At 43.0% G+C, this 23872-nt stretch overlaps 4 protein-coding genes across 4 annotated transcripts; all 4 read left to right on the forward strand.

Annotated features, from left to right (window-relative positions):
* Positions 1-234: 234 nt before the first annotated feature.
* On the forward strand, positions 235-4256 carry LOC103526159 (arylacetamide deacetylase-like 4). Its single transcript, XM_008491188.1, has 4 exons — positions 235-411; positions 2066-2282; positions 2677-2740; positions 3482-4256. Exons 1-4 carry the CDS (start codon positions 235-237, stop codon positions 4254-4256), a joined length of 1233 nt encoding a protein of 410 aa, XP_008489410.1.
* Positions 4257-5358: 1102 nt separating this feature from the next.
* On the forward strand, positions 5359-8604 carry LOC103526201 (arylacetamide deacetylase-like 4). Its single transcript, XM_030463446.1, has 4 exons — positions 5359-5535; positions 6438-6654; positions 6984-7047; positions 7827-8604. The coding sequence occupies exons 1-4, from the start codon at positions 5359-5361 to the stop codon at positions 8602-8604; spliced, it is 1236 nt and encodes a 411-aa protein (XP_030319306.1).
* A 1427-nt stretch (positions 8605-10031) lies between these two features.
* On the forward strand, positions 10032-13904 carry LOC103526202 (arylacetamide deacetylase-like 4). Its single transcript, XM_030463713.1, has 4 exons — positions 10032-10199; positions 11985-12201; positions 12394-12457; positions 13130-13904. Exons 1-4 carry the CDS (start codon positions 10032-10034, stop codon positions 13902-13904), a joined length of 1224 nt encoding a protein of 407 aa, XP_030319573.1.
* Positions 13905-14595: 691 nt separating this feature from the next.
* On the forward strand, positions 14596-19567 carry C21H1orf158 (chromosome 21 C1orf158 homolog). The gene is made up of 5 exons (XM_008491232.2): positions 14596-14694; positions 15663-15776; positions 16648-16825; positions 17383-17612; positions 19442-19567. Exons 1-5 carry the CDS (start codon positions 14596-14598, stop codon positions 19565-19567), a joined length of 747 nt encoding a protein of 248 aa, XP_008489454.2.
* Positions 19568-23872: the final 4305 nt, after the last annotated feature.

Genomic DNA, 23872 nt, shown 5'->3' on the forward strand with positions numbered 1-23872 from the left:
CACAGATCTTTTAATGAACTCAGGACATTGACCAACCTACCCTTTGTAAAATAAAGGGAGCAAGGGGAAAGAAAGCAGGGGAGGGAAAGATACCTTCTACTGTATTTGCAGAAGGGAGGAGAAAGGTTTTTACTAAGCAACATTATGAGGAACAACGAATCAGGAAGTAACAAGCCAAAGATATCTGAGAAAGTCAACTCAAAGACATTTCAGATCACTTTGCTGCTCAGCAAAATGGCAGTCGTATACACACTGCTAGTGTTATTCTTGGCAGTTTTTCTGGCTGGATTTGCCCTGTTGATTATGGGGGCAATTCACTTTGATTTCTCCAACTCAGAAGTTCCTCCTGGAGTGAATCAGCCTGTGAAGCTCCGAGTCCTTCACATCATTTTGATAAGCAGAGCTGTGGTGGTAAGTGACCTCCCGGGGATTTCTGCGGGAAGAACGCTGAACCGCAGAACACTGAAACTCTGCTTGGGATTAATTTTCAGAGAACCAAGCAGGGCATGGATATCATGTAGCTGCATGCTGCATGTAGCACTTAGAAATTCAGTTTTGTTCAATAAACCTGCAGGAGAGTTTCTACACTCTGCTGCACTGTTACAGCCCTGCACTGGGAAGTACACAAGCGTTTTGAAAAGTACACAAGGTTTTGAAAGCCTGACTGCAACAAGTTGTGCTAACCTAGCAGTAATTTGATTAAGAACTCATATATGTTAGATAATTTCTATTTTAGGTTCAGAATATATCAGATGTCTTTGGATCATGTTTTTAAGCTTTTCTTGGATGTAGGGATGAGGAGTTATGTATTGATTTTGAAGATAAAATTAGAAATTGGACATTTCAGAATAGGTTCTAGATTACAGTGAAGAACTCTAGACATATATTCTCATGCCTAGGCTGCACACAAGTAGCAATTAGGAAGAGATTAAGCAGCTAGAAAAGCCAGTTCTCTTTTTATCATCACCTATAGATTGCCCATCATCACCATAAACCAGGATTGTATGCTGCAATGTAAACAAAGCAGTACAAAAGAAACCAAGTAAGTTGAATGCACAGGTGAGAATATTCTTTGCAGTTGGTCCATTTCTGCTTGGAAAATAGCAAATAAAAAAAGAATAAAACTTTTTATCATGTTTTTATACAATCAGAGTCACTTAGACTTGTTTCTATAATGAAGTAAAATCAGTTGTAACATGTATTAGTTTCCTCAGCCTCAAAATCAGGCAGGAAGAACACTGTAAATAGCTGGAGGCACTGAAGAAAAGGTCTTTCACAGGTAAATATAATGGCAGTCATAACACTGGACTGACAATCCATACAAACCTGGCAGTAAAACAAGAAATAATTCTAACAAAGTGTTGAATATTAAGAGCTTGATCCAAATCTTCATAAGGACCAATGTACTGGTTTGGCATGACTAAATACTTTATTCCAAAAGAGAAGGTGTGCCTTTTTTATCATTATTTTTGGGAATTTATGTTGGACCAGTAGCTCTTGTGTCTATTCATTTCATCTTGTGCCTAGCATGAATATCATTATGGCATACAGAAAAAACCCAGAAGTATAGGGCTCCTAAATATCTTGAGATCTTCTTGCCAGTGCATCACAAACATCAGCAAAGACTTCTGAGATGAATCAAAAAGGAATTATCAAATCTATTCTCAACTTAGTCAACTCTACTTGTCCCTATCATGAAAATCAGCAAAAGAAATATCATCTTTTGCAGTGTTTTCACATACTCTCATGGGCAGTAAGAGAATAACCAGTGAAAAACAAACTCCTCTTCAGTGTTATGTAAAGGACCCAGTGAGCAACCAAAGGGATCTATTTCAGCAATCTTTGTTAATGCTGCATTGTGTTGGGATTTTGTTCTTCTGCTGTTCATGTACCCTCTCACGATGCCATAGTTATTTATCAGTTATATGGTATCTGTATAACTATGCAAGTATTTTATGATTGCCCTAAAAACACATGACTTGGAAATCCTCAGTATCCTACCCATACAGCTCCTTTACTTTTGAATCTCTTGAATGAACTGCCTAATCTCTTTGCCTTTGAACAGGGAAAGATTTTGGAAAACATTGGCATCTGCAGTCAGATTAGCTTTGTCCGGTACCTGCAAGGTGGGAAGCCTCTAGGAGTGGACCCAGAGCTCTTCATCAAGGACACGTGGTTTGAGGAAGTGCCTGTAAGGATTTATCAGCCTAAAGTTCCATCTGACAGCCAAAGGAGAGGAATTATGTTTTTCCATGGAGGAGGATTCGTATTTGGAAACCTTGGTAAGATATCTAACAGAAAAAAGTGTGTAATTTATTTAAAGAAGTACCTGCTTCATGAATGGTAAAGCTGATTGTCACTTGATCTGTAGCAGTTCCAAAGTTCAACTATAACCACACGTGAACACTCCTAACTTTTGCTGTCAGAATTTGCTGCATAACTGCAGTGCATTATGTGAGTTTTGATAAAGACAAGGACAGTGAGATCTGAGGGAAGAAAATACAGGGAACAGGAAGATGAGGTGGTACAAAAGAGCTGAGGAGCTATGAAGGAAGGAACAGAAAAGTAGAGAGTACTTCCTTCTTGCAATTCTTTGATTTAGCAGTAGATAACATTAGTACTCTGGAAGAAATAAACCAAAACAAACCTAAACCCTACCAAGTGTGTTTCTTTCAGAGACCTACGAAAAGCTGTGCCGTTCCATTGCCAGAGAAAGTCAATCACTGGTTGTATCTGTTGGGTGAGTCTTTCCTCATGCTGCTTTTTAGAGATTATTTCCTATAGTGAAAACATCAACCCATTGCTTCCCTGACCATAGCAAAAACCATTCCCAGAGAAACATTTCTGTGGGATTTGTCGACCATTTGGTTTACAAATTCAGTTGGCTCTTGCCTGGAGCCACTGAAGACTGTCTCAGGCTGCTTTCACTGCCTGACTACACCACAATCATGCTTTGGAATGAAGTTTTGAATCAACATTTTGAAATTCAAGTCTCAAAACTGGTAAAAGACAGAAATCCATATATTCTACTTAATCCTTATCCAGGGTAACTCTGCTTGATGCTTACAGAAGCACTATGAATGACAGGCTAATATAATCATCAATATACTGGCATAACAATTTGGACTTAACAATGAGGATACAGTTACACTGTAAAAAAGACACAAACCAGAAATACTGACATTTGTATTTGACACATGCGAAGCTAAATCATAAAACAATTAAATGACTGTCAATAAAACTCAGACATAGTTGGCAGCTGAGTTCTCCTGTGTTGCAAAAGACCTGAGCAATGTCCTACATAGATCATATGTTAGTCTGCACTACCTGGTCAAACTAGCTCCTGTTCATTTATGATCAGCCTGTGGAAAAGACAAACCTGAAGCAGTCAGGGTATTGCTGCATGCAGGAATGAGTATTTCCAGCAACACATTTAAAACTAATATTTCCTTCTCATACATGATGTCCCTTGTGTCCTCAGGTACCGCTTGGCTCCTGAACACAAATACCCTGCTGCACATGAAGACTGTCTGAATGCTACCATACACTTCATGAAGAACATCCAGCACTATGGTGTGGATCCTGACAATGTCATTGTCTGTGGGGACAGTGCTGGGGGCAATCTAGCAGCTGCTGTCAGCCAAACCCTGGCAGGTAGATCAGACCTCCCCAAACTACGTGCGCAGATCTTGCTCTATCCAGGACTTCAGGCACTCGACTTCAATTTACCATCCTATCAGCAGAACCGAAGAGTCCCTCTCCTGTCCCGGGAACGAGCTGCTTGCTTTGGTTTGCTCTACCTAAATGGGGATGCATTGCATCTGAAAGAGGTCTTGGAGGGCTCTCATATTCCTATAGATATCAAATTAAATTATAGGAAGTGGGTGAGTCCAGACAACATCCCTGAACGATTTAAGGTCAGAGGCTACAAACCACACGTGCTACTTGACTGCACAGCTGCTGTCAGTGAGTCAGTGAAAAGATTCTGTGAGCCCAACCTGTGTCCTCTGCTGGCTGAAGATGCTGTTATTCAGCAGCTGCCTGAGTCTTTCATCTTGACTTGTGAATATGATGTGCTGAGGGATGATGGCTTGCTTTACAAGAAGAGATTGGAGGACAATGGTGTTCGAGTGACCTGGTACCACCTTGAGGATGGATTCCATGGAATCTTCAATACATTTAATAGTGACTGGCTGTCATTTTCAGCTGGAAAAAGGGGTCTTGACATTATCGTAAACTTTCTAAAAAGCTTATAGGAACAAATTCTTTCCCTTCTCTAAAAATGCCTATTTTCTGTAGTCTTTTATGCTTCTACATTCCAAGTAAAAGTTTAGATAGAACAATTTCTTAATGAGCAATTATGCCAGTGTGACCACTGAAAAAGTTACTTCAAGCACACTACACAAGTTTTTTAGTGCTGTTTGAAGTATTCCATGTACAGTCTGCCTACTTTAATGATCTATTGGGACTGGCCACTTGCTACTTTCTCAGTAAATATTAAAGATGCAGTAAAATTTTAAAGCAACATCTGGTCTGACCTATTTCATTCAGTTATGACCTATGGTTTCATTCTTCCTACAAGGCTAACTGGGTTTTGGCAAAGGGGGACACCAATATTACAATACTGTAAAATACTGCTCGTGCTACATGTACCATCTGAGCCACAGATTCCCAGACACAAACTTGCAGAAAATTTCTATGCACTAGTCTTGAAAAAAATGAAGTCCAAACTGCAACAGAGATGCTCTATTAATAGCTCTCTTTAACTTATATTGGAGGAAATGCTCTGTTTTCCTATGTTCATCAAGCATATAAGATTGGTGCATTTAATTTTGTAAAGCACACATTAGTTATCTCTTTTTCTTTTTGCCCCTCATATTCCCATTTTCTTTTCTAAACGTTCTTGTTAAAACCATATGTTCCAAACTACTTAAAGCATGTCCACCATGCAGGAAGCAATATGTTGTCACTGCATGTCATATGTAAGAGATTATTTAACCTCTACACTAGTTGGCTCTCCTTGTAAACAGCCACCAGTCATGAAACAGAACTTCACCAAGTACTTACCTGCTATCTCTGAACAGTCATTCATATCATCTGCATTTCAAGAATACCATGCAGAGTACCAAGCTCTGTATTCAGTCCAACAATTAAGGTAACGCTAAACAGGAAATTAAACACAGACTCATCTGACTTCTGCAATGTGATATGGGGTGGCACCCTGGCACAACTTTTCCTAAGACTTTAAAGTGTTTGGCATCTGAGAGATCTGTTGTAACTTGGACAGCTCTAAGGTTTACTTTTGTCTGAGCTACATCAAAGACAGGCATAAGGAGACCTCACCTTTGGTTAAGTGAAATGGTGGGGTTTTGTATACTGGCAGGGATACTGCTGGTGATTTTTAGTGCCTCATTCATACTAGTAGTTATTGAAACAATTCAATCTGAGTATTCCAATGTCAATATCCCTCCTGGAGTGAATAAGCCTGGAAAGCTTCGACTTGTTCTTGCTTCTATGATTAGTACATCTGTTATGGTGAGTTACTCTGCCATGATTTCTGCCAGAAACATGATCTAGGTGATATTTTGATAAAGACCTATGAGTGAATACCAGAATCCTGCTGGATGTATTAAGAAAGAAAAGCTTTACTTTTTTTAGGGGGCTGACTTTAGAGGATAATTTTTGTAAAATCACTTCTGCTAGATCTCAGTTTCAGCCAGGTTTTCCCTTTTACATAGAGATGAGGCCAGTCATAAGAGGCCTCAGCACCAGCATCAGCTAAGCTTCTCTAATTCATATTAATTATTTATAAGAAGCGAGATTGCTTTGATTTCTATTTTAGCTAAGCACAGGTGATGTTTTTAGGCCATTCCTGAGGCCTCCCAGTAACACTGATGAAAGACCGAGTGCTTCTTAAGCAAAGAAAACCAGACCTGGGGGAAACCTCAGAGGAATGACATCTAGGCCGTAAGTGGTGGGACTCTGGGATGAGAACTGTAGGACTTGGCAAGTCTGAGATGGAAAGTTTTGGTTTTGGTTATTTTTTTTTTCCCCTAAGACATTCTGCCTGACTGAGTGTGGGTGGGATGCGTGGGCCTACCTGCTCAGGCGCACGGTGCCAAGGCAAGCCCGCTCGCCCAGGTGCAAAGCCTCGCAGGGGGCCGCCATGACTCCATCTTCTCCTGCGCCAGCCTCCTGGTGCCGAGCAAACCGGAGCGGCCGCTAAAGGCGAGGCTGGAGGCGAGCGGCTCTGGAGCTGGCAGAACCCCGCCAAGACGAAGCCTGGGTGTCCCCTCAGGCCTCGCCGCGGCCGGGGTGAGGCAGGGCGCAGGCTCTCCCTCACGGCAACCTGCCCGGCGCGGCGTGAGGCGGCCGCAGGCTGCGACAGGGGAGTCCGCCCTAGGCCCAGCCGAGCTCTTCTCCCTCTCTTCCAACAGGGGAAGATTTTGGCAAAGCTGGAGGTGTGCAGCGAGCTCGCCTTCACCCGCTACATTCGCTCCGGGAAGAAGCTGGGGCCGGACCCGCAGCTCTGGCTGACGGACGAGCAGTTCTGCGGAGTGCCGGTGAGGGTCTATCGGCCACGCGCGCCATCTGCCGGCCTGCGAACGGCCGCCATCTTCTTCCACGGCGGCGGATGGCGGTACTGCGGCATCGGTACGGACACGGACACACGGACACACGGACACACAGACACACAGACTCAGCGCTATCGCCGCCGTCATCTGCGGCAGCCGGGGGCAATAATTCCGCCCCGAAAAGCGGCCGAAAGTCTGAAATGTGGCTGAGCTTCCCCGCCATCTCCGGGCAGCTTAGCGCGGGCTGCAGCCGCCCTGAGGGGAATGGGGGCAGGGGGAGGGCACGGCTCGCGCGGGAAAAGGCGGCTCCCACCTTCCTGACCCATTGCCCTGAGGACCGGAGCGGGCTGCTAACAAACCAACAACTTTTGTTTGTTTGTTTGTTTTTGGTTTTTTTTTTTCCTTCAGATTTCTATGAAAAGATCTGCCGTTACATTGCCAAAGAAAGCGACTCGGTGGTTGTGTCTGTGGGGTGAGTTTTGTCAGTGCTGAAAGCCTGTGGAGATCTTTTTGCTCCCTTCCACTTCCCACAGGGTTGCACATCCTGAGGGAACGGTCCTCAGTTCACCATCTCCCCAGGTGGTCAGGCACAATTTCAAGGGGGCTATTTTCATTTCTTTCGACCAATCTGTTAATGCAGGGAGAGTGCAAACGGACCCTAAAATAAGTTTCATGTATCTCACAACACAGAGCTATGCAGGCACTGCAGAATACGAAGAAATGGTTCCCAGAAGAGTTTTCTTACGTGCTGAGAACTGACTAGTGAACAAACTTGGAAGGTGGTGATTTAGTGATCTATTTAATTTGATGTAATCACCATGTAAACTTCAGGGAGTTTTCGAATAGTAACAAATGCTAATATATTCTAGTACTGATAATACAGAAAATCATAGCTCTGTTCCAGTTATTTAAATAAACAAAACCAAACTAATTCTCAAGAGGAGTGCTAAGTGAAAGTGAGGTACAGAATAACTAAATTACTTCATCCACAAGCCACATGGAATCTATACCAGGAGAGTAAAATGAACTTTTATCACTCAAGTTCTGGTCAGAGCTGTTTACAGAAAAAGATCCCAACTGTGCCATCTCCTTGCAGTTCCATCCTACTGGCTATCATTTCCTGTGGTAACTGACTGAACAAATACCTGCTTAGAAGATAATGCTGTTTTCCTGCTGAAGGAAAAATACAGTAGAAAATGTATGTAGTTATGACATTTCCTTCTCTTTTGTTGCTTCTTTTTGTGTCCTCAGGTACCGCTTGGCTCCTGAACACAAATACCCTGCTGCATACGAAGACTGTCTGAATGCTACCATACACTTCATGAAGAACATCCAGCACTATGGTGTGGATCCTGACAATGTCATTGTCTGTGGGGACAGTGCTGGGGGCAATCTAGCAGCTGCTGTCAGCCATTCTCTTGTGGGCAGATCAGACCTCCCCAAACTACGTGCTCAGATCTTGCTCTATCCAGGACTTCAGGGAGTTGACTTCAATTTACCATCCTATCAGCAGAACCGAGGAGTCCCTCTCTTACTCCGAGAACGAGCTGCTTTCTATGCTTTGCAGTACCTACGTGGGGATGCACTGCATCTGAAAGAGGTCTTGGAGGGCTCTCATATTCCTCCAGACATGAGGCTGAAGTACAGGAAGTGGGTGAATCCAGACAACATCCCTGAACAATTTAAGGTCAGAGGCTACAAACCACACCAGCCCCCTGAATTCAAGGCTGAAGTGTATGAGTCAGTGAAAAGATTCTGTGAGCCCAACCTGTGTCCTCTGCTGGCTGAAGATGCTGTTATTCAGCAGCTGCCTGAGTCTTTCATCTTGACTTGTGAATATGATGTGCTGAGGGATGATGGCTTGCTTTACAAGAAGAGATTGGAGGACAATGGTGTTCGAGTGACCTGGTACCACCTTGAGGATGGATTCCATGGAATCATAAGCCTATATGAGTTTTATTCTTTTTTTTCCTTTCCATCTGGGAAAAGGGGATTGGACAGAGTGCTTAAATTCATAAAAGGCCTTTAGAAACAAGTTTCCTCTTTACAACTCCACTGTGTTTCCATTTAGGCTCCCAGGCTTCAGATAGTACTTGGCATCAAAAATGTGATAACCTTTGTGTAAAATATCAATTTTGGCATTCATGAACTTCAAATACTGTCTGAACACACTGGTCTTTGTCCTCATGAAATTATTGACAGTTCAGTCTTTAGAGTTTGAATATTTTCTACATGCTGTGTTTCAATCCCTTTTCTTTCAAATCAGCATATGATTAATTCCTTGTATTTAATTATCTGATTTTTTACTTCTATATAAAATCTATGAATTATTTGGATTAAATAATTACTGTGCATTATGGTCAGGATCTTTGTGATGTCTATTTGGTGAGCTCCAAAGCACAAATTTGGTTTGTTTAGGTAAAATATACAAGTGAGATACACAGTGAGCTGGAGGGTAGAGGAAAGCTCAGGTGTTCAGCATGTATTGAGTGAGGACTGCAGAGCCACATTTTGCAAGAGCAGCAGGAGAAGGCCTGAGATGATTGAGGACATCTTGCTAGAGGCAAGTAAAGGCTGCCCTGATTTTGAAATAATCCTGGCTCTACAAACTCCCAATTAATTTTGGGATGTCTCAGTTACACCCCCTGAAGCTCAGGGCAAGAGAGGCTTATTGAGAGGGTACACATCCAGAGTAAGGGTCCCTGAACTGGGTCCTGATCTGTGTGTGCTGGAAGCTTTAGCTTAAAGAGAAAATATGAACCAAGATGTATGCACAGACTGGTTCCCCAGTATATTTTTCAAAGAATTTTTGGCTGTGATGTATATGTTTTGAGTTTTATTTGCTAGACAAGGAAGTGTATTCCTTGACATGATGCTTCATCACAGTCTGCTGATGGAAAAACAGCAGTGAGGGTACTCAAAACATTAAGGCTGAGGAAATTCAAATCCTAAGGAAAAAAAAAATACTTCAAACATGAGGAGATTTGCAGAAGCAAGCAGTGCCTTCCATGAGCTGTCAGAGAGCAGAGCCAGCCCGTCCTTCAGCTTCCTGCAGGCTGCCGTTGGACAACGACACAGGCGGCGATGGCAGGGACGGGTCCGTCAGGAGCGCGGGTGCCCTGCAGCCATCAGCAGCGCCAGAGGGGCGGCTTAGGAGCGGCGGCAGCAGCCCCGAACCCCGCACTGAGCGGACGGGTCCCCGAGCGCCTTCCCTGAGCGCCCTGCCGCTGCCCGCACAGGTCACGCACGGCCTCCTTGAACCGAGATGACACCGCTCCTCAAGCCGGCAACGGCTCCCCCCCGGTGCTCGCTGGCCGCCCGCACCATGACCCCGCCGCCGGCTTTGCGGAGCTGTCAGAAACGGCCCGTGACGCCCGGGCCGCGCTGGCGGAGGGGGGGCGGGCGCTGCCGGACCCCGCCGCGGGCCGGGGAGCCCCGCGGGGCGGCCGCCGGGCCATGGCTCTGCTGCCCGCGCTGCTGCTGCTGCTCCTGCCCCTGGCAGCGCTGGCGGTGGCCCTGGGCACGGCCCTACTCGGCCTCCCCAGCTACGACATCCCCCCCGGGGTGAACCAGCCCGCCAAGCTGCGCCTGGTCCTGGCTGTCCTCCTCGGCACGGCGGCACTGGTGAGTCGGGTCGTCCCCCCCCCCGCTCCGTTTTGTCATTTCGGGGAGCGGGAGGGGTGGGGGTTTTTCCACACGAGGCGGGGGGTTGCGGGGTTCGGGATGGAACCCCTCACTGGGGTGTTCTGGCGGTGAGGGTGGGCAGCCCGGTGGCAGCACACCCGAGCCCCGGCCCACGGATTGCGCTTGCAAGCTAAAAAAAAAAAATAAATAAAAAGGATTAAGAGCCGCAACTCCCCGCCGCCCTCGTGTGATGCTTGCGGCTCTCCATCACGGGGAGAGCGCTGCGGAGGGGCACCCCCACTCGGGACGCTGCCGAGGGCTCGGGCAAAACCCATTTCAGGTGGATAAGTAGCGTGCCGGGGCTTGTTGGCAAAGGTTGCCCAACGGCGGTGCTGATTTAAGTCACGAATTGAGAGCTGAGCTGGTGTTCTGTCTGATAACTGCCCTCAGCTTTAGTCCAAGTCACCTTGCACAAGGAAAACTACAGCCCTTCAGCTGCTGATGCCATGGCTGACATTCATGGCACAAAATCCGGTTAGGGCTGCTTTACTTAATCCCTGGACTCCCTCTTACAGCATTGCATAAACGGCATTAGAGCCATCCTAAACTCCTCCTTTGGCACTTGTACTATCTTTTAGTGTTTTTTAATTTTCAGTTTTGTCCTTAACTTCCTTAGCCACACCATCATCTTTGCGATCACACAGACGTTTTCCTCCGTGCTGTTTCTTGCACCATTTATATCCTTAGAAAATTCACTGACAAAGCAGCCCAGCTCTCCTGAATCCCACTATAAAGTGACAAGGGAATGGATATGGACTCTCACTGGGCATTATAAATTAGGATCTTGTTTATAACTGAATAATTAGTTTAATAATTAGTTTTATAGGGTTTTTTAGTAATTTAATAATTAGTTTATACAATAAAGAACAATTAAAGATTTCATTGCTGTTTCTATATATGACATTTCATTGCTATCAAGTATAAATGAAACAAGAATGAGCACAGCAGTGTGCAGGACAACACTGACAATTAGAACATATACTCCAAGACAGCCATTTCAGATGGCCTATATAAAATTTCTGATGTGATAGTAGAATTACACTGGGTTTGAGTAATGAAAGTAATTTTTTTTTTTAAGTCTATAAGATGTGAGAGCTTGGGAAAATTGCTTTACTTGAATCAGAGAGCTTTATTTTTATCAGACAACAGGGGTCAAATGGGTGTGTGTGAACCCTGCATTTTTCAATCTGATTCTTCAGATTACAGCTGGTAGGATAAAAGGTAGATCTCCTTTCTGGCAAACCTAATCCAGGCAAACTTAAAACAAATACTGTTTCCTGACTCTACAATGGGATCTCTCACTTTTTTAGGACTGAGCATTCCTATCAAGAAAAGCAGCTATGGAGATGCTTTTCCACACTGTTTTCCACAGTTTTATTAGGGTAAAACCCAAGGACTAAACAGCCTGTTACAGAGAACTGTCTTGTCAGTATTTGGTTTACAGGAAGCCATTTAGGCCATGTTTGGGAGATGGTTGCATAGTCACTGTCCTCCTCTTTGAACAGCCCTCAAGCCTGTTATTCTCTCTTGTGTTGTTATTATACCTCCTTGTAGTGTATTAATATTTCCCAACAATACTACTTTTTGGGGGGTGGGGGTAGATAAGCTCTGTGTTTCTTTAAAATTTCCCTCAAAAAGAGTTCAATGTAAGTATGGTGCAGAGTTTTTATACTTTAGCCAACTCAAGACTTTTAAGGAAGCCTTGATTTCTTTTATTTTTAACAGGGGAGGATTTTGGAGAAGACTGGACTTTGCAGTCAAATAACTTTTGGCCGATACGTGCGACAGGGGCGGAAACTAGGGGTGGATCCAAAGCTCTTTATCCAAGATCTGCATTTTAACAAAGTACCTGTGAGGGTTTATAAGCCTAAAGCTCCCTCTGGTCGGCGAAGGAGAGGCATCATCTTCTTTCATGGAGGAGGCTGGGTATTTGGAAGCCTTGGTAAGACATCTGCTAGAGGAACTGTGATGTAGAACGATTATCTTTTTATAAAATTGAAGTAAGAGGAAGCTTAAGAAGACATTTTGGGAGGAAGTCTAAAGACAAATACATGCCTGTCTAAAATGAACGTACTCAAGCTGTCTCATGGATTAGGGCAGTACCAAAGCACTAACAAAAATATTTATTTTCCAGATACCTATGAAAAAGTATGCCGCTACCTATCCAGAGAAAGCGAATCGGTAGTTGTATCTGTCCAGTAAGTGACCCCTACCCAGTTCTATTGTTTGGAGATTATTGTTGCTCTGGTGCCACAGCAGTGCTGTACTGGTGTTGGAGATGCTCTTTTTTTTTGCAGAGAAATTTCTATAGAACTCAGTGAAGTTCATAGAGACAAATAGCAACAACAGAGATTTCACCGCCATTACCTGTTCATTCCCTGATATACTCAGGAAAGACTCAAATTAAACTCTTTCACACACAATAGTAATATCTTTAAAAGCCAATCAAAAACTCAGGTAAAAAAAAGTCTTCCTCATGCTGAACATACCAATAGACAGTAAGATGCCCTAAGCAATTGTGATTTATGGAAAAAGAGAGAACTATCACACTATATTAGTCCAATTTTACACATACAAAACAGAAGCACAGAATCATTAAATCACCTGGTCAAGACTACACAGGGAGTTTTCAGCATGACCATGACCAAGTAGCGTACACGTCATGGCCAGACTGTTAGTCAGCAGACAATCCTGCTGTACTGAGTTCTTGTGATTCTATACACACTTTACACTGTATCTGCAATCACTAACTGAGGTAATCAATATCCTGGAGGAAAAAAATAATAGAGCTGGAAGACAGTACAGAATAGCATTTCCTGATTAGTACTAATGACATTTCCTTCTCTTTTGTTGCCTCTCTTTGTCCTCAGGTATCGCTTGGCTCCTGAACACAAATACCCTGCTGCATACGAAGACTGTCTGAATGCTACCATACACTTCATGAAGAACATCCAGCACTATGGTGTGGATCCTGACAATGTCATTGTCTGTGGGGACAGTGCTGGGGGCAATCTAGCAGCTGCTGTCAGCCAAACCCTGGCAGGTAGATCAGACCTCCCCAAACTACGTGCTCAGATCTTGATCTACCCAGGACTTCAGGCACTCGACTTCAATTTACCATCCTACCATCAAAATCGGGGAGTCCCTCTCCTGTTCCGGGAACGAGCTGCTTTCTTTGCTTTGCTCTACCTAAATGGGGATGCATTGCATATGCAAGAGGTCTTGGAGGGCTCTCATATTCCTCCAGACATGAGGCTGAAGTACAGGAAGTGGGTGAGTCCAGACAACATCCCTGAACAATTTAAGGTCAGAGGCGTGAAGCCCCTGAGGCCCACTGATTTTATAGCGGAAGTGTATGAGACAGTGAAAAGATTCTGTGAGCCCAACCTGTGTCCTCTGCTGGCTGAAGATGCTGTTGTTCACCAGCTGCCTGAGTCTTTCATCTTGACTTGTGAATATGATGTGCTGAGGGATGATGGCTTGCTTTACAAGAAGAGATTGGAGGACAATGGTGTTCGAGTGACCTGGTACCACCTTGAGGATGGATTCCATGGAATCATAAGCCTATATGATTACTGTGGTTTCTCCTTTCCATCTGGGAAAAGGGGATTGGACAGTGTTGTTAACTTCCTAAAGAGCTTATAGTAAACATCTTAGATTCCATGAGTCTGTTCATGCCTCAGCCTAGGAAAATATCTTTTTAGGGTATTTATTATCAGGTGATGGGTAGTCAGTCAGGGGCAGCTGTTAACAACGAAAAACAAGGCTCATTGGAACCTCATTCCAGCTGTTAGTTGGAACATGGAATATGCAAACATCATACAAGCTTGTACCATGCTGCAAGCTCTTCTCTTTAGCTGTGTCAATAAAGAAGAACATTAGTCTGCATGGACATCCTGGTTTGTCCCACTTGTTTAGAACTTGTCTGTGAAGAGAGCATGTGTGTTGTGCAGGAGTGTGTGGTGTGTTGGTATGGAGGGGAATGTGGTTTATAGCACAGTCTTTTGAAACATAGTGTTTGCTCTGATTCTCTGGTTAGAGAAAAAGACTCAGCAGCTGCAAGTGGGTTAGGAAGGACTGGTTTGCTCAGCAGTAAATAGGATGCAGCCTGGAATGTGGTTACTGGAACGACTGTTGCCATGGGGACACCAAACACAAATGGTTCTAGGGGATAAACAGTTCCACACATCTCATTTCTCAGCACCCAGGCAGGCAGAAGGGGAGCCCCTTTCTGGCCTAGTTTTAGCACTGAAATACTGGATTACCTCTCGCATGCGTAGGCTGAAGGACACTTTCTGCAACCAGAGAGGAGGGTAGTGTGTGTGAGACAAAAAATATGACTGGATTTCATAAAGATGGACAGGACTGGTGGAAAGTTGAACCCAAATACTCTTCTAAAGTTCTCATTGGAAACTGGCTGGAAGACAGGAAAACGGTAAGATCAGGAATAAAGTGTGAGAACAGGAGCAGAGTGGGTCAGAAGCAGTGCTGTGGAGGTGGTATTCTATTGCAGCTGAACGCCAGAGCCCAGGCTCACTCTGAGGAGTAATAAAAAGGAGAAGGATAAACACCTTGCTTGGCCTACACAAATTCCCTCAGTCTCTAAGCCAGGACAGAAGCAATGCTGAGCATGGGTTGTATCATGTGGTTCACACCAGATGTACCATTAGCCAGTGAAAAATGCTGTAGCACTTTTTCTGGCAATCACTTCAAGCTGTTACACATATCTATGCAACTTAGAACAGCAATATATAACACTTATATGTACAAACATTACACAAGAGAATCTTCATTAACTCTTCCATTACTAGTAGCAAAGGCTCTTTAATAAGTTGGGCATTGGCTTCATTTTCTTGTTTAAACAAGAGCATCTTTGCTAGAAGAGCTGCTTGTTAGACTGCATGCCCTGCTTAAGAGCTGAGCAAAATGTTATCATTAGACACCTAATTTTGTCAAAATGTCTAATGTTCAATATTGGAGCTGTTATGGCAAATCTTCTGGACTCTGCTAAAATTACTTTAGATTTGTTGTTTTTTTTTTAATAGAGCAAAATGCTAGACTATGTTGCAGAGAGTGGCCTGCTGCAGCAGAAGTAGGAACAAAGTGACAATAAAAAAGGAGTTCATACATCTTTTTCAGATGGTAGTTCACATGGCAGGTGGAAGCATTTCACACCAAACCATAAATAATTTCTCAAGGGCTTTACAGTATCTTACCTTTACACCAAGGAATCAATCCAGAATTTTACAGCAGTTGATTATACCAGCTGAGGAAAAATACATAGCACAGACCTCTTTCCAAATAAATGCTTTGAAATGCATAGATGGAGAAAGCAACATTGGAACAGAGGTTCTGTAGTGATCAGACTGCCTCAGCTATACTGGGAGTTGTATATCTCTCTAGTTTATTAAAGACACTGGGAAACTGGGCAGCAGCATATACAAACCAGACTACATTTGCTTCTCATATCACAAGCCAGACCAAATACTAAGGAAAACCATGCTGGTAAAACGTGAGGTAAGTAAAAAGTTTCAGATGCAGGGCTGCAGGTGCCAGCATGTCAAACAATAATCCTCAAACCATACTTTATCTCCTACACGTCCATATACACAGAGGGTGGTACTGAAGCTCCGTGGTTCCCTCTGCTTACAGGATCCAGAGCTCCCTTGTGTGGCTGATTAAAGTAGGATTTGATGAAAGCCCTTCAGAGGCAGACAAACAACACGTACCCTTGGTACTCTGGATGTTTCCCAGTCTCTACCTTGGAGGGTGACCAGGGCACATGAGGAATACCAGCTAGGACTACCAGTTAGGACTGGGAATTGCATCTTCAGAACATTCCCTGGGCTATGATTGAAGCTTGTTGGTAAAAGATTATTTTCACCAGCACGTCTCTGATTATTAGGAACCAACTACATTTAAATGAGTCCCATATCCTTCAAAACAATACTTTTCCCACAGGTATCATCTGCTAGAATGTCCCTTCCTCCAAGGTGCCTCTCCAGTCCCAAATATTTGTATCATTCTCTCCTGACAGACAGTTGGAAGGCAGTATATGTAATGCTAGTGAATGCCCAGTGAAACACTTAAGCAGCCCAAGACAATCAGCTTGTCACCTGCAAGCTTCTTAAATCTATCTACAAATAAGTGATGCATGTGTTGAAATCAGACTAAGATCTCACATACTGGTGTAGTTGCTTCATTTAACTGCAAATTTTCTTTACTTGAAATGCAGATGCCCTTATTTTCAGGGATTAAATTATGAGTAATGTGAGTACTGACAACATTTTTGTGACATCTCTGGTGGTACAGTCTGACTCCAAAGCACGCTAAGCCAGCTGAATGCTCTGCCCAAAACCAAATCAGTTTCATGTCCATCTCATTTCAGGGCCTGTCACGGCAGCACTTCTTCACCCATCATGATGAACCAAGAAACCGAAATCTGGTGTCAGAGTATGATGATAAATACAACAGGCATGGCTACAACCCTCTGCTGCCTCCCCTCCGCCAGTGGAGCGGACGCAAACTTTCCTGGATTCCTCAGAAAGCAGATTTCCCCATTCTTGGTAGTTTTTGGCATTATTAATTCAAACAGATGAAACATGGTCCAGTGGTCAATCTATACACTTAAAGCCAGGAACTTCCTTTTGTTTTAAAACTGATAATGGATCTTGTGGTGACTTTGAAGAGTTTCTTGCCCAGTCACTGGTGTATTTTTTGTCAGTGATCAGATTTCTCTCCCCTATGCAATAAAAGCATCAGCTGAAAGCAAGGAGAGCTGTGAGATACAACTATCAGGAGATTTCATGGTATATTATTATGTTTCTGAATTAAAGTGATGTGTACAGCTCAGCTAACTTTTTTAATATCTATCAAACAGACTATGAAGAATCAGGGCTCCTTACATTTAGACCATTACTGCTGTCCTATTGATATCTAGTGGTGGTTTTCCCTTCCAGTCAGAGGGTGGACATATATGCCCTGGGAAGAAAAAAGATCTCTTTTGTCCTTAATCTGCTGTCAAAATAGTACAAATATCCCCTATGATAACTGCAGAGTAAAAACACCAGGACCAAAAATTTTAATTCTATAATTTCTAATACTTAATCATTTCCTGTCTCAGAGCCACCCACCAACTATGGCCTTTATGAGCATCTGATGGAAAAATGGCACAAGAAAGAAGCTGGAGTGATGAACAGTGTCTACACTGTGTCCTATCAAAGGCCACCGACTCCTCCTGTTGCCACTTGTCAGCTGCACCAAACAGTAACCCACGCCCTCCCTTACAACCAGCAACATTTCTCCCCAGACAGAGAAATCCTGAGATATAAGGAGGAAGCCATTGGCGAGATGGTGAGAGAGACAAAATCAAGGGACACCTCTGTGTAAACTGCTTAGAGTGATCTTAAGTACTACTTAATATAGCTTGTTTCTCCTTTACTTAAGCATGATCTGTTCCAGGCAGAAGGAATCAGAATTAGGTTATCCAGGCAGAGGGATGCCTGATAGTTACAAGTTGCTGGGTTACATTCTGATCTGAAAGTGGCTGGGAATATTTCAGAAGATACTTAATAAACCACTGAAAAAAATTTTTTTCATCTGTTGGTTTCTATTAATTATGTTATAGTAAGAGAAAAACAAAGGGTGGGACTGAACCCGAAAGCATGTAAGTTTCTTAATTGCTCTGTCCTTAGTTGGTGGGTTTTATATTATTTTTACAAAGCTTGCTGTACATTTACTTCAAGGAAGGGGAGAAAAGAAACTTGTGTTATCCCATAATATATTTGAAACATCCAGGAATAAAACAAACACACGAAATGGCTGCATACCTAAGGACAAGGTGAACCAAGGTTTCTCCCAATGCAGGAAGCAAGCAGACCTTGACTGCCCTTGGCTTTCTGTACTGGCAGTTCACAGAAGATAAGCTGCAAAGTAAACAGCATTAACTGACCTGAAAATACCAAACAGCAAACCCAGAAGTATTGCAGGTGACCTTTATACTGCAGGGGAGGCCACCCCAATTCTTCACTCTATTGAGAAAGTGTGTGGAGCACTTATGTGAAAAGTGCTGCCAGAAGTCCCAGTTGTGATTGCACTGATGTGCAAATTCTGTATTTAAATCACCTTTGGTCCAGAGGAAATATTTGCAAGGTTCAGCTGCCAGTTGTCTGAGGCTCAGTAATAAATTCGCAGCAAGTTAAAGGCTTGGACTAAATATATCTGGACTTAATCCAAGATATTTAACTTTCCATCGGTTTTGCTCAAGATTAGCAATTAAAAATATTTTTAGGCACAAGATAAAAGCATATACCTTAGTCTTGGCATGGACAAGCCTCTGGCCATGGTCTCTACAGCATTTTACCTCTGCAGCACTCTAGTGACAGTGGTAGAGGTTTGATTTTTCAAGGTTGGGTTTTCAACTGAAGGGCACTGAGGACTCAGATGTGTGTGTGGAGCACCAGTGGCACCTACTGGCAAAGTCATTGCTCACCAGTACGGGAGAAAAGGAGTTTGTGGGAGAGCTACACAACCCCCAGCTGGCTGCATGACCCAGAACGCAGCCCTGTAATGTAACCTTTCAGCCATACCAGAGCCCTGATGAGATAAGCGTTATATGGTGGTGGGGTTTGGGTGTTGGGGTTGTTTTGTTTTGTTTTGATTTTTAAGTTTGTTTTGATTTGGTTTGGTTTTTTTGGTCTTCAAAGCCCCAGGGAGATCAAAGGCAACTGGAAAAAAGTAAACATGAAATAGGTGAAAGTAGGCACTGAAACAGAGCCAGCTATTAGTGCTATGTTATACAATGCCCATTTTCTTGAGAAAACATCTTTAAAATAAACCATAAAGAAAACATGCCTTACAGTGGAAGAACAATGAGTGGATACAAAAATTCTTGTACCCATAAGAAACCCCACCCAGATTAATTTTACTGCCAATATGTGTACTGAAAAGTGTATTTTTCTGCTTATTACACATGTGCTAATATTTTAAATGAAAATACCAATCAGATATGCATCTTAATAGCACAGCAAGCCCTCTAAGATTTAGTACACAGCTTAGACAGTTATACAAAAGTAGTTCTCATTTCATGCAGCTCTATCGGTTTGCTTAAAAATGTGGTCATCAATCATTCATAATTATTAAATATTTATATGAAATGAAACATTTATGGTTATTATCCACAGTGCTTCCGAAACCAAAGCTCATTTATGGAAAGAAATAACCAAGCTGTTGTACAGGGAATTGCTGAGATGCACAAGTACCACCTGTGGAAGTTGTATGAAAACTTGAATTCCAAAACTGGAAGCTGATGGGGCAGGGGTTTCCCACACAGATCTGATCTGTTCAACTGTTAATAAGCTATTAACAAATAAAATATAAGACTATGACACCTCAAGGAAGCAAGCAAAGCATGCTAGCTAAATGTCAGAAAGAGCAACACTAATAATCAAGCTTTCTCCCCCTTTTTTCCTACAAAGTGTAGTTCAGACTGTTCCAGACAGAAGCCCCAAAACCAGAAGGTCAAGCCAGTGCTGAAAGCAAGGCTGCAAACTCATGGCTACACCAAGGATATCTCACTGGTATTTTCATTTGATTAGGTTCTGATCCTCTACATCTCTGCCATTGCCAGGAGGTACAAGTAAACATATGCACACATTTTTCCAAGTCCTGTAGTGCATTTGGTAGAAGTGTGTTGCAGGAGGTAAAAATTAGGGATACCTACACCTACAATTTATTGACACTAATTCCTGCTGAGACAAACAAAGCTGTTTAATCAATTACAGTACTTCTGTATTAGAGAGTTCTTTCTTCTGTCTAACACAAATATACTTTCCAGTTCCCTTGAATCTTGAGAATTACACAGACTTCTATTCAAGATAAAACCACTAAGACAGAGGTGGGTTTTCCATGCTTCAAGAACAGGTAAAAACTGAAACAATTAAGATCTTCACAGTTGTCACAGCAAAGAGGTGAGAAAGTCTGAAACACCATCATTAAAAAAATCTGCAATAACTCAGAAATCTCTGTACTAGTAAATAGAAAATGCAGCCAACTAATCCAAATGTACAACAGAAATGCTGGTTACACACTGAAGATGTACACTTTGCAGGAAGAGGGGATATTAATGATGAAATTAGCAGGATCTTATAAAGAGATCAACTTGAAATACAGGCCTGGTGATAAAAAATCCTTAAGACCTGTGAAATATGGACCCAGCTCAGGATGTAAGTACATTCCTTTCAGACAAGTAAAGAGCTGATGTTTATTCTGGTGCACTCTGATGTTGCAAGGCATAACTCATTAATGTGCAACAAGCACTTTGGGACCCCAGATGGGATTTAGCCAAGATTTTTTGACACACTGCTTTAGTCCCTGGGTCTTGTGGACACTTGTGACTTGAAAGCAAGAGTGCACCAGCCTCTCCAGTTTCTCATGGAACAAATAAATGTTTTGATACAACTTTCTGCTATGAAAACATTCTAGACAGTCTTGATTGCATGAAATAGGCCTCACATGTGAACTTCTGTGACATTAAAGAGACAGAGTGGTAGTTAGAATTGATATTTCTTGCCTTGAAGGAGACTGATGTCAGCCTAGATGAGCTGCACAAACAGGAGGACAGATTCTTTGGACTGAGAATCTCAGCCAGGGCTGGGACTCAGCCATGGAACACTGATTGTGCCTGGCAAGTCCTGCAATAATTGGGAACTGTGGATGCCAGCTCTGAAATGAGGGTGGTCACAGAGACTAAATGGCAGTGCAGGCTGTTGCCAAGAGGATGTTTGCATGGTCAAAAGGTGCCTCTTTCAGAAAGCTATAAATATCCTTGGAAGGTGCTTGAAAGGATGTATCCAAGTCAGTTACCTGGTAAAACAGCTTCACTGGTCTGAGTTTGAGCATTACCTAATGGGGACACAATGGCTGCCATGTCCTGCCCTCCAAATCCACACATTTCATTGCACTGATTTATTTGAACAGCACCTTTAGCATCTATAGTTCCTCCAGCTGTGATTCAGACTCACCTGCTTTCCATAAGAATATAAAAAAAGCTTTCTTTGATGGCAGTCATGCAAGGCACACATACCTGGCAAAGCCTGTTGTTTATTTAAACATTTATTTTTCATATTGATGATGAAAACATCCATCTGCCATTAGTAAGTAGTCTTTTTTTAAAAAGTTTTCTATTGTTTACAGAACTAAGCTGAACTGATCATCTCTTAAAAGGCACCATCTTAAAACCATACCATTTATACTCTATTTTCCCCCTGTCAGTCCAAGTAGTCTAAACAGATTTCATTTGCAACACACCTGTGATGATAACCTTAGTGCCACAGGGGGTTGTAACACTTCAGGAAAAAAGTCAGTGTCCTTGTTTTTAAAAATAATTCTTATTTGGCTCTTCTTTTCCAGACAGTGTGGCTTTCCTCATAGAACCACTAATACCCATCAGCAACCATAGCTGGTGTAGAGAACTCTTGACAGTGGAAAAGAAACACTGTGATAGCTGCAGTGTTGGGGGCATTTGTTCTGGCTATGGGAAGCCTGGAGTTCTATTCAACAATGACCCATAAAGAAATTGTTATATAAATAATGTACTACTTGTTCTGGGGCAATGTTTGCTAAGAAGGAGAAAATCTCTAGGCACAGCCATTTTATAGGGACTTGCTCTTTATTCTCACATACTTTTATTCTTTCCCTTGCAACAGCCCCTCAGGATGCCAGCCATAAACAGAGAACACAAAGACAGCCCCTGGCCCAGAGAGCTCCCAGACCTACTGGTGTTGAAATGCTCTGTCAGGAATTTAAAAGAACACATTAAAGAAGCCAGTCCATTGAAAAAATATAAGCACTCAAGTCCTGACTGCATAAATATGCACTTACCTGCTTCAGTTCTGTAAAGATGTAATTTAGGCTGCTGCCTCATGACATATTTTGTGTCTAATTTAAGGAACTGTCTGTTTGGACAAGAGGGTCTGGACGCCTGTCAGGTAAATATTAGGAGCTGTAAATTTTCACAGCAGATTTAACACTAAATTTAGTTACCACTATGTATAAAGAGAACATTGACCCGATGGTAGCCCTTGTCCTTGACAGTGGTTGGCCTGAGAAGCAGCTCAGGGTCCCTAGAGGAATGTCTCTGAAGTCTCCCTGAAGTTCCAAACAACTCCATTCTGCCCTGGCAACCCAAACATCCTTTTCATCAGCACTCCAGCAGCTCCTGCTGGCATGGAAATCTGTAACCTCCTCCTCCCCAGCTCACCTCAAGGTGGGGAACACTCCCACCAGACAGAAAAGTGTTTATGGAGAAGAGGCTTAGAGGAGAGGCAATGCCTGAGCTTCTTGTGTGTCTCAGCCTAGATGCCAAGAAAGAGCAAATCTGGGATTTTTAAAATTCCAAATAAAGCAATTCTGAACTCCTACAGAGATTCAGAAGCTTTGGCTTTGCACATGCTGGTTGCTGATAACTGCCCACAGAGCCAGATTTCTAATTTAAGCTTTTCACTTTGAGACATCTGGAGGAATGCTATAAAAATCCACTGCTTTGCACAGACAAGCCTGCATTTTTCTTCTGCTTCCTCAAATGCTTGAGCTGTGAAAGGACTTTTAGTTATAGAATCATAGAATAATTTGGGTTGGAAGGGACCTCTAAAGGTCATCAAATCCAACCCCCCTGCAGTAAGCAGGGACACCTTCAGCTAGATCCTGTGACTGTGCTTGCTGGACAGCCCACTCTCCCTCAATATTCCTGAAATTGTGTGTGCTCAGTCATTTTACTTTTAAAGATCTGCTTAGCACAATCTAGTTTGTGCTTTTGTATAATGGGTGTGGACGTTTTTCACCATGTATATCACTACATGAACACATTTCATTAATGCTGGTTATTAATGCTGATTAATAATCATTTCATTAATTCATTAATAGTGAAAGCAAATCCCTTCATCCAGCCTCTCAACTGTTTTAGGCTGAAATACACCAATCCCAGTGGTGAACATCAGCACAGCAAAGCCTCGAAGCTTTGAATGACCACTGAAAATAAAGGCACTGCAGCCATGTGGGGATGCAGCAGGTGGCAGAATTTCCTGGGTTTTGGTGTTCCCTGAGGACTGCATCACGGTTCCTTGGGATCTCTGGCACTGCTAGGGAGCTGTTTCCTGGCCCCTGATCTGTGCAATGTCCAAGTGATAACCAAAGGTGGCTGAGATCTGGTGTAGTGCCCAGCAGTGCAGAGCCCCTGGAAAGAAATGAGCAACTCTCATTTTCTTCCAGGGGTGGAATTTCTACAGGTTCCTTAACACAGTGCTACAGCCCTGTTCAGAGGATGCAGCTTTTCTAAATATTTGGAAATCCCTGGAGGTGAAAGGTGCCATGGCTAATGTTCTTTATTTCTACTACAGTAGAAAAGAGGTCAAAGCAGGGGTGAAGTTAAACTGTGCTTGATTTTATGCAGTTAACACAGAAAGCAGACCCTGGCACTGGTAGTTGTTAAATGGTACATGGCTGACAGACAAGGAGCAAGAGCTCTCACTCTCCTCATGAATAACATTTTTTTTTCCTGGAATAGTCAATGCACTTGCTACAGAGTATGAGGGAGACAGAAAACACTGATGCAAGGC

This window comes from Calypte anna, chromosome 21 (genome assembly GCF_003957555.1).
Source record: "Calypte anna isolate BGI_N300 chromosome 21, bCalAnn1_v1.p, whole genome shotgun sequence".
Lineage (NCBI taxonomy): Eukaryota > Metazoa > Chordata > Aves > Apodiformes > Trochilidae > Calypte > Calypte anna.

Coding starts and splice junctions, on each gene's coding strand:
- LOC103526201 (XM_030463446.1), top strand. CDS start 5,359: ATGGTGGGGTTTTGTATACTGGCAGGGATACTGCTGGTGATTTTTAGT. Junction 6,655..6,983: donor ATGGCGGTACTGCGGCATCG/GTACGGACACGG, acceptor TTTTTCCTTCAG/ATTTCTATGAAAAGATCTGC. Junction 7,048..7,826: donor TCGGTGGTTGTGTCTGTGGG/GTGAGTTTTGTC, acceptor TTGTGTCCTCAG/GTACCGCTTGGCTCCTGAAC.
- LOC103526159 (XM_008491188.1), top strand. CDS start 235: ATGGCAGTCGTATACACACTGCTAGTGTTATTCTTGGCAGTTTTTCTG. Junction 2,283..2,676: donor ATTCGTATTTGGAAACCTTG/GTAAGATATCTA, acceptor TGTTTCTTTCAG/AGACCTACGAAAAGCTGTGC. Junction 2,741..3,481: donor TCACTGGTTGTATCTGTTGG/GTGAGTCTTTCC, acceptor TTGTGTCCTCAG/GTACCGCTTGGCTCCTGAAC.
- LOC103526202 (XM_030463713.1), top strand. CDS start 10,032: ATGGCTCTGCTGCCCGCGCTGCTGCTGCTGCTCCTGCCCCTGGCAGCG. Junction 12,202..12,393: donor CTGGGTATTTGGAAGCCTTG/GTAAGACATCTG, acceptor TTTATTTTCCAG/ATACCTATGAAAAAGTATGC. Junction 12,458..13,129: donor TCGGTAGTTGTATCTGTCCA/GTAAGTGACCCC, acceptor CTTTGTCCTCAG/GTATCGCTTGGCTCCTGAAC.
- C21H1orf158 (XM_008491232.2), top strand. CDS start 14,596: ATGACTGGATTTCATAAAGATGGACAGGACTGGTGGAAAGTTGAACCC. Junction 15,777..16,647: donor CCATGCTGGTAAAACGTGAG/GTAAGTAAAAAG, acceptor ATCTCATTTCAG/GGCCTGTCACGGCAGCACTT. Junction 17,613..19,441: donor AGGAAGCCATTGGCGAGATG/GTGAGAGAGACA, acceptor TATTATCCACAG/TGCTTCCGAAACCAAAGCTC.